Below are 11,945 nucleotides of genomic sequence, written 5' to 3'. Positions count from 1 at the left end.
TCCCACTTTTCCTTGATTCTTCTCAAATAATTGAATCAATAAAAATGCTACCCGACTAAATATATACATATAATAACTATCATACATACAAGAATACAAAACAAACTAGGGTGACTTCCTAACTTCGTCTTCCTAGTGACTAAAGTGACATGCATATGCTGATTCCCATGTTTTTGCATCATTAGTACAAATTTGTCTCTAACACTCAGTGACGAGAGGCAATGGGCAATCTGGTTTCAACTTTACCAAAACCCAATGATTGTTGTTGGCCAAACCAACAAGAATGATTTTATGCCTACTCGTATACTTAAGTGGAGCTAAGGCAAGAGGAAAATATGTGATGTTAAGTCGCGTGGAAAGAGAGACTAATACGAGAGTGTGTCTAGATGCAATAGGGTAACCCATATCAAGAATCTTCATCCATTTATCATACCTTAAACACCTAAGTGGTCTACTCGTAACACATTCCTAACTGTAGGGACAATGTCATAGCATAACTTGGAAAATAATTGAGAGTGTTGATGAACTTGAGAATCTAATTGCATTTGTATCAAAGGCCATGACTATTCACCCCATCCAAGTGAATCTGGAATAGAACAAAAACCAAAATGTCCATCATCACCAACATCAATAATGCCATTAATGTATAGATGTAAGAAAGTAGGAAATTGTGATAAGTAAAGATGTCTTGAAGATTTGGTGGACAGTTAGCTACCAATCGACATACTTGACGGTTAACTTGTTGGTTTTGTGCATGATCTCTTTGTAGTCTGACTCCCATGCGAGCCCTCTGCATACTCCCAATGGCTAGGATCACGATGCATGTCACTCTCTTGACTTTTTCTACTCTTCTTAATACCCCTCTTTGGCTTGTACTTCGCTGACGGTGGACACATAGAAGTTGTCGATGAATGTATTAGTTCCCAAACCTTTTTTCTTCAACACCTTCTGGCCTATAATATCAAATGTACTGAAATATGTCTTTAACTATTCACACTCCACTTTTAAATCCCACTTTGTACCTCTCTCAACATGACTGACCTCATGCTCTACAATATGCAATTTCTTCCAAAATACATGAGTTGAGTCTAAATGAACATGATTGCCTAATACTTGGAAATCGACAAGCTGACACGCACACGGTAATCCGTGTGTTGTTCTAATGAAGCAACCACGTCTTTTTTACTAGAACCAACAAATTTTACCCTTTCAAGTTCCCTTCCAATGAGTTGTATACATTGTCTTGAGACAAAACTGTGTAACCTGGAACAGAAATGAGTGTTATACTGATGCTCAATATTGACAATACTTTTTTTGAAACGACTCTCTAATTGAACCTAGCTGGAACTTCAACATGGTGTTCACAATATCCCAACCTCGACCTAAATCTCTCAGGCTTGTAGTCAACATGTTTTTAAGTCTCCAATTAGCAGACTCAACCCTAAAAACCATAAATAGAAATATATGTTAACTTATGATTAGTTATGTAATAACATCAAACTGTCATGTTTCGTGTACATGTTTGTTGTCGTGTACCCTAAATGAGTGACTCTGTTAGTCTAAAAAGCAACAAACCTTTCTTTATACTGTGTCAAACATGATTCATTCACATATTTAACAAATAAAGAAATATAAGCACAAGCAGTCTCAAGGTGCTTGAATTGTTTGATAAACTCAACTTTTGTATATGAATACATGATGTTGTTCCATAGATCCATGACATGTTCTTTTCTTTCTAATTTAACATACTCTTTATATTTCATACTAAAGTTTTTTTAAATATGGAACGAACACAACATATGAGTTGCATTTGGGAACATAGATTCCATGGCATTCATCAATGCAAGTTCTCGGCCCGTCACCATAGCCTTCGGTAGCAATTTCTCAGTAGAGAACAACTCTTTGAGCTTCTCCAGTTCCCATGTAAAATTCTCCTCCCTTTCATGTTATGAATAGGCAAAGGTAACTAAAACAATCTCAAGCAGTGATATTCGATACCTGCACACTCACAATGCATAAAATCAAACTCAACTCAACATCTACAACAGACATCAAAATATGCAATAAAAAATTCTTACCTATTTTTCTTGTATGTGCGATAAAAAAATCAGCACCAAATGAAACATATTCAAAAACTTCACAGAATTAGGATGTGTCCAAAAGATATCAACTACAACATCTGAGTTGTCCCTATTTCTAGTCCAACACATGTATTTCTCTTTAAGAATAAGGCTCAACAACATCTGCATTTCTGTCAGTGGACCTCTCTTGCATATTTTGTATGTAGATCTAGCTTTATACACCTGGGTAACACTCCTGAGGTTTTTTGGATCTTTGTTTTTCAAAGCAACAACTATGTGCCTTGGAGCCTTGTTGTACTTCATCATGTCATTCACAAACTTTCTTTCATGATCTTTTAGACATTCCAATATGTCATGGCCTTCCAAATCCTCAGATATTTTATGATTGTGCATCTCACACCTAACCATCACCTTCCAACTGATACCACTTGGAACAGATCTCCGTCTAAAAGGACATTTAACTTTCATACTATAAATGCCTTTTGACGAATTATTGCTTTCAGATGCATTCCTTATTGTGTAATTTCCTCCTCTCTCATAACCCATATTCAATTTATCCTTCCTCCCAGGTATTCCATTAGGAGAGTTAGAACAAACAGTGACAACAATAATATCATGCCATTTACCAGTAGCATTTGGTCATGCTAAAACTTCAGATTGAGACTTAAATATTTGTCAATCATTTACAACTAAATTATTAGTTTCATAAAAACAGGCAAACAATTAAAAATAGCATTTGTTGCATAGAAAACATACGTGGTGAAGAACTCCGAAAATCTGTACAGAAATTTATAGAAGAAACTGCCGATTCTAGAGCACATAAATAAAATTTACGCTGTACTAGAAATTCTGAAATTTTTGGTATATTTTGTTACTACCCGGAAATTTCAAAAATTGTCGGTATCTTTGTTTTTCTAGCATAGTACCAAATTTTCCGGTAAATCGCCTTTGAAAATTTTGAAAATTACACACAGTTTCGGGTAAGAACGTGAAACGAATACCAAAAATTTCGATTTGGATACCAAAAATTTCGTTTTGACGACATGTCCATAATAATTTTTTTTAACAAAATATAAATTTTTTTAAGATAAATATTAACAACAACAATTTTGTCAATACCAAAAAATGAGGAGTGTCAGACTTACTTTTAGGGGTGGCAGGTTGATTTTTCAAGCATATGGGCCAATTTATTTTGGGCCCTATCAAGAAAAACAACCCTACAGTTCCTTAATCGGGTCAGGCCCGTTTTAATTTTCCTAATTTGCATCCCAAGATTTTCTAGGGTTTTCGCTACTTGTTCACGGCATCCACATTACACATTCATTCACCATTCTTGTCCGTGTAATCACGAAAATCAAGCACCGAGAAGATGGTTCAGAGGCTCACCTACCGCCGGCGCCATAGCTACGCCACCAAGTCCAACCAACATAGGGTTGTCAAAACCCCTGGTAACTTCTCTTCTCTGTGTTGTTTAGCATGCGAAAAAATTGGGTCTTTCTGTTTATTAATCGGCGTTGTTTAATGCAGGTGGTAAACTTGTTTATCAGACTACCAAGAAGAGGGCTAGTGGACCAAAATGTCCTGTTACTGGAAAGAGGATTCAAGGGGTATGTTTGTTTTTTATTTCTAATTTCTGATCCGGTGAAGCTGATTAAGTGAATAATTGGTTTTTATTAGTGATTGCAAAGTGTTTGAGTTTTTGATTTTTTGAGATGTCGGTTGTTGATATTTGACATTGTTGAATGTGAATATGCGATGAAAAGAATTGGTTTTTTGTGTGGGAATATATGTTCTTATGGTAACTAATGTGATAGTAGAGAAGAAGTGAATTGTTTGTTAACCTAGTTTTACCCCTATTCAATGAGAAATTGGTATTTTTCAGTTACTTTTACTGCCTGTTTGGATAAACAGCTAATTTGCAGCTTATAGCACAAGTGCTTATGAATTAGCTCGCATACATTTTTTTTTTATAACAAAAAGATAAAATAAGTTTAAATTTGTTTTATAGATGTGATAAGTTGTTTTCATTAGCTCTCTTGAAGAATTTATAAATGTAAGTTTAAAAAAATTTATGAAAAATGTCATAAGCTGTTTTAATTAAATCTCCCAAACAGTGTATCAAAACCTACGGAAGTATTTAAGTTCATATAAGTTCATCCAAACAGGCCCTGTCTGTATAATTTTATTTTGTGGAGCTGGTACGGATTATATGATTGGTGTCCTATACCTTATTTTGAATGTTGATTTGCACCACACTCTTTCATGGTTAATCATTTGACTTGACTGAGTTAGGAAGTGTGATAACTATAAAATTCAGTTTCATGCTTGTTCTTATTATTTTGTTATTGGGTTTTAAATTTTTTATTGTGTAGATTTACATTTTGGTTGATCCTCTCTTCATGATTTGCTGATGCACTTTTGCATATATTTGTTCATCTAGGTTGCTAGATGTGTCTAACAACCATTCCTTATATTATAGAATGGTGTCATCAAGGTTGTTAGAAGTGTCTAACAAGCATTCATCTTATTAAAGAATTGTGTTATTAAGTTAACAATATTAAAAAAATAACAGCTAAATAGGTTTTTATTTTTGCATTGGTTTGCAATGGAAATTTACTAATGAACAATTACATTCATCATAAGAGAAAGATGTATGATTAAGCGAGCTAGGATGAGTGACCTTTTGAAGAGTCCTTGATGTTCTTATTACACAGTCATATGCTGCTTGCTGCCAAGAGTCCTAAAGTTTGAGAAGTAATTAGTTTTCAACTTTATGTAAATTAACGGTTATTAATCCATTATAATTGCAGATTCCACATTTAAGGCCCACGGAGTACAAGAGATCAAGGTTATCTAGAAACAGGAGGACTGTGAACCGTGCTTATGGTGGAGTTTTATCTGGAGGTGCTGTTAGAGAAAGGTTTGTTCTGCTCAACTTTGTGTGTTTTATACTTTGTATAATTTAAATTATCTACATTAATGTATGATGTTGTTTATTATATATATTAGAAAATATCATTGACATTGCTTGATTTTGTCTCTGGTTGTGTAGAATTATCCGAGCTTTCTTGGTTGAGGAGCAAAAGATTGTCAAAAAGGTCTTGAAGATCCAAAAGACAAAGGAGAAACAAGCTTCAAAGGCTTGAGTTTCATGAAATTGAGATAAAGATCTTTTTGGAGGAATTTTAGGTTTGAGAGATTATAGTACAAGCACAAAATTTATTAGAGCTGCTACGTTTGTTAATTTTGTGCTCATTTGTCTTGGTTGAACTCATTCTAGTGGGACTGTTAGCTTTGTCAACTAATCCGCTATGATACAGTTTTGTTTGTCTCAATTTTCTTTTGATGGTTTATTCATGTTTTACTCAGAATTTATGTTTGCATTTATAATATTATTGAAGTTAGGTTAATTTGTTTTCTGATTGCAATTTAACTACTGAGAATACCTCTTGGTTCCTTTTATACCAATATATTTCAGAAGCAGGTTATATTCTTTTGAGATAAGTTGCTAGTTTGGACTGTCCTGTTAGAGAGTAGTTTAGGTGTGAATGAAGAAGCATTGCATTTGCATATTAGAAATCAGTATTTCAATTAACCATGGAGTTGAACGAAATTATGTTCCTTTGTGATTCTGTTGAATTAGTTTTAGTATTACACACCTTTCTACCAAACTCACATTGAATCTAAAGTAACACCAAGTATGCTTTAATTGTTTCATTTTCTATATGTTGGATTCCTATTAATGTTGCACTTTGGATTCTATATAAACTTTATAATATTGTAGTTAATGAAATATGTACCATTATTATTTGCTATTGATAAAACTAGTACCTAGTATTGTACTATTGTGGGAAAAAAATTTAAACATTTAAGTTTAATAAACCACCAATAATGGTACATATTTCATTAACTAATTCTTGTAAATTAGATAGATGGTTACTATATTAGATTATGTCTGGTGTCGACGAGCTGAATTAGAGGTCTTTCCCATGTCTCACTTGGGGATACGCCTCACAGGGAGTTTCCAAGGCCTTTTTAGGTTCCATAGCAGAATGTGCCAATGGAGAGATCCTTTTGTATAGGAGAAGGATTTGAAAGTCTATGTTTTTGAAACTTAATGAGGCCATGTTTCCCATTAAGATTGCTGGTTGTGGAAGCATGATTCTTCAGAACCCTGCTAATTTAGTGTATTCCGTGTTTACAGAGTCTGCTCAAGTTGGTGGCAGCCATTCGTTTGGAAGAGTTGCCCCCAAGGGCTTGCCATTCTTTTGTCCGCTACTTTATGATAGGATTCAAATATGACAAAGCCTTCTGCTTGTTATGTGCTATACTATGAGTCAACTCATCATTTGTTTGCAATTTACGATTTTATTTTTAGTGTCTGGTATAATATATTTAGGTAGTTAGGGTGAGACGACCGGCCCTGTGCCTCATATCATTTGTTTGCAATTTACGATTTTACTTTTAGTGTCTAATATAATATATTTAGGTAGTTAGGGTGAGACGCCCGGCCCTGTGCCTGTGCAACATGGGTCACAGCACAGGGCCTCACATATTTGGGGGCCTCCAAATTTTAATTATGGTTATATTTTAACTTTACAAACTATGACAAATAAAAGAAGTGGTGTAGATTCAATTTGTATTCAAAAGGTCACTAGTTCAATCATTCCAATTTTTTACTTTTTAGTTAAATTATTTTAATCACAAAACATGAACTGAAGCTGTTGAAGTTCTTAGACATGCTTTACACTCATTATCATAGACACTGTATATAATTGAAATGCGACAATTTATTAGTAATGTTTTACCTCTTGAATTTTATAAATATTTAAAGATAAAATATTATATATACTATGGCTTGTTAATTTTTCTATTTTTTAAACAAATATATTTTATCTTTGAAGATGTATTGTTTAATTTTATTTTATAATAATATATTTAAAAATTAATATTTTTATTGTTATTTTAAATTAATTCATTATAATTAAATAGATAATGAATTATTAAATTTAAAATATTTTTGAATAATTTAATTTAATGTAATATCTATAAAATTTATGCTTTTTTTATTACTTTAGCATGTGAATATAACTCCTCCTAATAAAAATTTTATCTATTATTTTAAAGAAATATTTAATGTTTTGTTTTAAAAAAAATATATTTAATTGGTTTCACGGTTATATGGCTTAGTGACAATTCTAAAATAATAAAGAAAATTTATTGACAGAAAAGATACGAAAATTATAGTTACATTTGTTGAAATATTTTTAAATAATTTTTTAATTTTTATGTTATTTATAATTTAAATCATTTTTTAAACTTTAATTTATTATGGACCATATTATTAAAATAGAACTGAGCCTCTAAATGGTCTGGACCGACCTGGGTGAGAGGTAGTCATGCCTTCAAGTATCTTTTAAGTGAACATGCTTTTCTTTTTTTCATTTAGGTGGATAGAATTTTTAGATTTGTTTTGACTTTGATTTGACATTCGGTTTTATGGCTTATGAAAAATTAAGACCTCAAAATATGCTAGAAAGTAGAGTTGGTCTAGCGGTGGAGACTTGGGTCTTGAGAGCGTGCTACTCTCAAAGTCTTGGGTCTTGAGAGTGTGCTACTCTCAAAGTTCTGAATTCGAATCTTACTAAGTGGGCTAGTCCACACATAACTTGGTATAATAGTAGTTTCTGATGGTTAGTTTGTGCTTGGTTTGATAAGGAGGGGTCTATTGTTCTCCTTTGGTCGGGTGGACTTTTTATAGTAGTAGCGGTTTTGGCAGGTCAAGAAAGGCCTTGTTTTATTGGCATGTCTTCTTCGTTTGATCTTGTTTTTAGCATGTGTTTTTGCCCCTCTTTTCTCCATATCTAATCACAATTCAACATACTCCTAATATTACATGTAACTTTCTTTAGTCTTTTTTATTTTAAAATTATTGATTTATAAATATCAACAACTTATTTATATTTATACATAAATATGAATAAATGTTTCTATTAAAAGTTGAACTCTGAACCAACCGTTTATATTCATTTAACTCAACTAACATATATCAGTTGAGGTATCTCATTCACTTGTTTGGTGATATTTTGCCATAAAAAACATTTCCTTTCAAGTTACACAAAGTTCTAAATCTTAACACAGAAGATACTACAAGCACATGAATAATACGAAGATCTAAGTTGAAAAAAAATGTTAGACTTACTACTCTAGATCTAGCTCCAACCAAAAGTTACTCCCTAATTAACAACTCAATTGGTAAACTAAACTAAAGAACATTAAAGAACAGCTAAAATACCATCATTACTCCTGATTTACTAACAACTAATCTAGCTCAAATATCAATGAGCACTTGTTAAATAAACTTCACACTAAGTGTAACACTTGGTAGTAGAATAGCTAGAGGGTTCATCCGAAGAACAAGAAGCAACATCCCAAACAAGACTTGACTTCCATGCTTCACCAATATTGAAAGGCACACTAAATGGGAATCCAATGGATCTCACTCTCTCCAACTCTTGCTCATTCACATTAGGAATACTATTAGCCATCAATGGATATCCATTATTGTAATGGTCAACATAGTTTGAGGTTGTTCCTTCACATGACATACCCAATAGCAAGGAAGAAACATCCATTGAAGTTTTGTTACAAGAAGTTTCAAGAGGAGAAGAGAATACTAAGCCGGTGCTAGGGTTAAGGTCTTGATCATTCGAAATCGGTAAACGGTATAAGGGTTTGTAAATCAATGGATCAATGATTGGATTATTGTTATGATAAGATGGAACATCTAAAGGACATAGTGTTGTGCCACTAGAAGAGGTTAAGTTTTGTGTTGTGTTATTGTGGTTATTAGTAGTACAAAATTGGTTTGCATAGGTGGGTTTCTTTGTTAACATCATGTTTGATGAACAAAATTGGTTGTGGTTTCCATCATTTGTTAGAACATTGGAAGTTGATGTTTCAAGTAAAGGAGGGACCCATGAGTGAGAGAGTGCTCTTTGAGCTGTTGCATTGGTTTTCTTGAATATTCTGCAGATTGCCCAAGATTCCTACAAGTTCAAAAACATTTAATATTAATTAGTAAGTCAAAGACTTCATAATGAAGTTATATATAACCTACTCTCAATTATCAGTCAAATGTCATAATTATATAATTATACAGAACCTTCTCAAATTTTTGGAGACTATGCGTAGATCAGTCGCAGTTTAACCAAGATGACAGAGGTTCTATTTAATTACAATTTCACTGTGACAAACATTTTATAAACTTTTATTTAACCACATTTTATATACAACGCTCATACACTATAACCTAACGAGACGTCTTTTCTAAAGGACAAAGCTGTGAGGATGCTCACACCTAAAGTAGACAGTAACTCGTAGCTGCAATAACGTGTATCTGAGGTCGACCAGAAGAATAATGAAGTTATATATTTATTGGTAAGAGATAAACACAACTAATATCCATTCTTACATGATTTTATCAACTATACCAACAAGTTCCAAGTAAAAAAAAAATAGATTTAGCAAGCTATACTTACACTAGCAGGAATGGTTTTGTCTCCATACTTCTTTGGAGATGATGATGATGAGTCAATGAGAGAAGGTAGTCTAAACTCATGCATCATCCAATCAGTTTTTGCACCTTTAGCAGCTCTACCTTTGTAGAAAACCAATGACTTCTTCAAACCAATACACTTCGAACCCTCTGAGGAATAAATAGGCCTGTCTGTTCCAGTAGCTTTCCAAAACCCACCTCTTGTTACCCTATTAGGTCTTGCACTGTTCCTGTACTTTCGGTCTCTTGGACAGTAAAAATACCACTCTTTCTCTCCTGTACTTGCCAACTCTACACACATAATATAACAAGCATATAATTAACTTGTTAAGTAGATATCAAAAACCCTAAAACAAAACACGGTGCTCAACATATGTAACTAACTCGTTAGGGTTCAGAGCCGTCTTTGAAAGCATACAAGACAGACTAAAAAGTGGCTAAAAAGTAGGTTAAAACATAGCAAAATAGGTTCCAGGTTGTTTTTCTATAGTTAAACTATAGTAAGTCTACATAAGAACATAGGGTCTCTGAAAACTTAAGACGGTCATGTTAGGGTTAATAATATAAATAGTTCATATGAACCAAACAAGGCACTGTTATGAGTCTTACTTGGAAGATCCCAAGGATCAAATTTATAAATATCAAGCTGCTTGATGAGCTCAATAGCAAGAGGGCGTTGTTGAATCTTTCTCTTGAGATAAAATCCAACTAGTTCTTCATCAGTTGGATGAAACCTAAACCCTGGAAGCATAACCTCATCAAGTTTCTCACAACCATTTCTCTCTTCCATTTCTTGAAACTGTTTTCTTCTAGATTCAAAGAGATTATAAGGTTTAAAGATTTGAATGAAAAACCCTAGAAGAAGTGCAATATGTTTGAGTTGTTGTTTGTTGATGAGAAGAAATGAAAGAGAAAGTTGGTTAGAGTGAAGTTGAGTCAATGTGTGAAGTGATTATATGCTACCTTAGAAGGGATCTGAATCCGAAGGTTTAGCCGTCTTTGAAGGATTGTGTGTTTTGCGAGGATCACGTAGGTTTGGTTTTGCTCATATACAAGAAAATTAAGGACAAGGCTCTTAAAAAGAGAACATATACCAAGAAAGTCATTAAAGCTTTTAATTAAGCGAAGAGATTAATGGAGATTTATTTCTTTTCTCTTCAGACTTAATTAGAAGCATGGGTTTGAAGTTTGAAGTCATTCATGTGCCCCGTGTCCATTGTGCTCCTCACGATCGAAGAGATTAATCTCTACAGTTGCATATAATTATAAAACACAAACACAAAGTACATATATTGGGACATAATTACTACGACATTGATAATGTCAAAAGTATAGGACACCGACACAGACACTATTACATATAACATAATATTTGAATTTCATTTATCAATCTATTATTAAAAGAGTTAAAAATATTTTAATCAAAATTAATATTTTAAATTCTATATTGATAACATTGACCTAAACATGTTTAACATATCTGAAATGTTTGTTGAAGTAAAGAAAAGAAGTAATTTTTTTGTTTGGATTACATATCTAAAATGTCTAACATATATATGAGTGCTCGACGCGTTGACTCAAAATGTCGAAGAAAAGAAAAAACAAACATTGGAACACATATCTGAAATATCTAACATATATATGAGTGCTCGACGTTGACTCAAAATGTCGAAGAAAAGAAAAAACAAACATTTTAAGAGTCCATGTCTGATTTTTCTAACACTTATTTAACTTTTCTAATACGTATCATGCGAATGCTATATAATAAGTGTCCGAGACCGCGACAACGCCTATTCTTAAAAGTGCTTCATATTCTAATGCTAATAATCAAACAATTTTTTCAGTGACATGTGGATAACACAAAAGTAGAATCTCAATACAACAAAAAAGGAGCTTTCTAGGGATTAAGATCATATAATTCAATTACCATTTAACCATATTAATCTCATGAAAATTATAGCCTAAATGCACTACAATCCAAGACAAAACAAAGTTCCAAGAAAATAATACTATATTTATAAGCATTGTGTTTGAAACTCAGAAATATATTTGAAAACGTGTAGGTGGACCTGAACCGAATTCCAAAATATAGCTCAAATACATAATTTCAGCTGCAACTTTCTAGTTAAGCAATTATATTAAATTAATTGATTCTGTTCTCAGAATCCGAAAATCCCGTTTCTATTCCATTCCTCAAAGCTTCTATTCCACTGGTTTGTCAGAAAGAAAGAGTTTAATAATAAGAGTTACGTTAATGTCAATGTTTAGATAACAACAAACGGACGTGTGATTAAAGTCTAATACGG

The 11,945-nt window shown here is 32.9% G+C and overlaps 3 protein-coding genes across 3 annotated transcripts; 1 reads left to right on the top strand and 2 right to left on the bottom strand.

Moving 5' to 3' along the window:
• Window positions 1–1,977: 1,977 nt before the first annotated feature.
• LOC131618865 (uncharacterized) lies at window positions 1,978–2,627 on the bottom strand. Its single transcript, XM_058890021.1, has 2 exons — window positions 2,115–2,627; window positions 1,978–1,998 (listed from the first exon to the last, which is right to left on the bottom strand). The coding sequence occupies exons 1-2, from the start codon at window positions 2,625–2,627 to the stop codon at window positions 1,978–1,980; spliced, it is 534 nt and encodes a 177-aa protein (XP_058746004.1).
• Window positions 2,628–3,364: 737 nt separating this feature from the next.
• On the top strand, window positions 3,365–5,452 carry LOC131620445 (large ribosomal subunit protein eL34-like). The gene is made up of 4 exons (XM_058891523.1): window positions 3,365–3,529; window positions 3,609–3,688; window positions 4,892–5,001; window positions 5,134–5,452. The coding sequence occupies exons 1-4, from the start codon at window positions 3,451–3,453 to the stop codon at window positions 5,225–5,227; spliced, it is 363 nt and encodes a 120-aa protein (XP_058747506.1). The 5' UTR covers window positions 3,365–3,450; the 3' UTR covers window positions 5,228–5,452.
• Window positions 5,453–8,158: 2,706 nt separating this feature from the next.
• LOC131617106 (putative NAC domain-containing protein 94) lies at window positions 8,159–10,656 on the bottom strand. The gene is made up of 3 exons (XM_058888485.1): window positions 10,249–10,656; window positions 9,623–9,930; window positions 8,159–9,130 (listed from the first exon to the last, which is right to left on the bottom strand). Exons 1-3 carry the CDS (start codon window positions 10,427–10,429, stop codon window positions 8,450–8,452), a joined length of 1,170 nt encoding a protein of 389 aa, XP_058744468.1. The 5' UTR covers window positions 10,430–10,656; the 3' UTR covers window positions 8,159–8,449.
• Between the last annotated feature and the right edge of the window lie 1,289 nt (window positions 10,657–11,945).

Source organism: Vicia villosa, linkage group LG7 (genome assembly GCF_029867415.1).
Source record: "Vicia villosa cultivar HV-30 ecotype Madison, WI linkage group LG7, Vvil1.0, whole genome shotgun sequence".
NCBI classification, from domain to species: domain Eukaryota; kingdom Viridiplantae; phylum Streptophyta; class Magnoliopsida; order Fabales; family Fabaceae; genus Vicia; species Vicia villosa.
The sequence above is the reverse complement of the archived record's forward strand: the minus strand, read 5'-3'. Positions and strand labels throughout refer to the sequence as shown.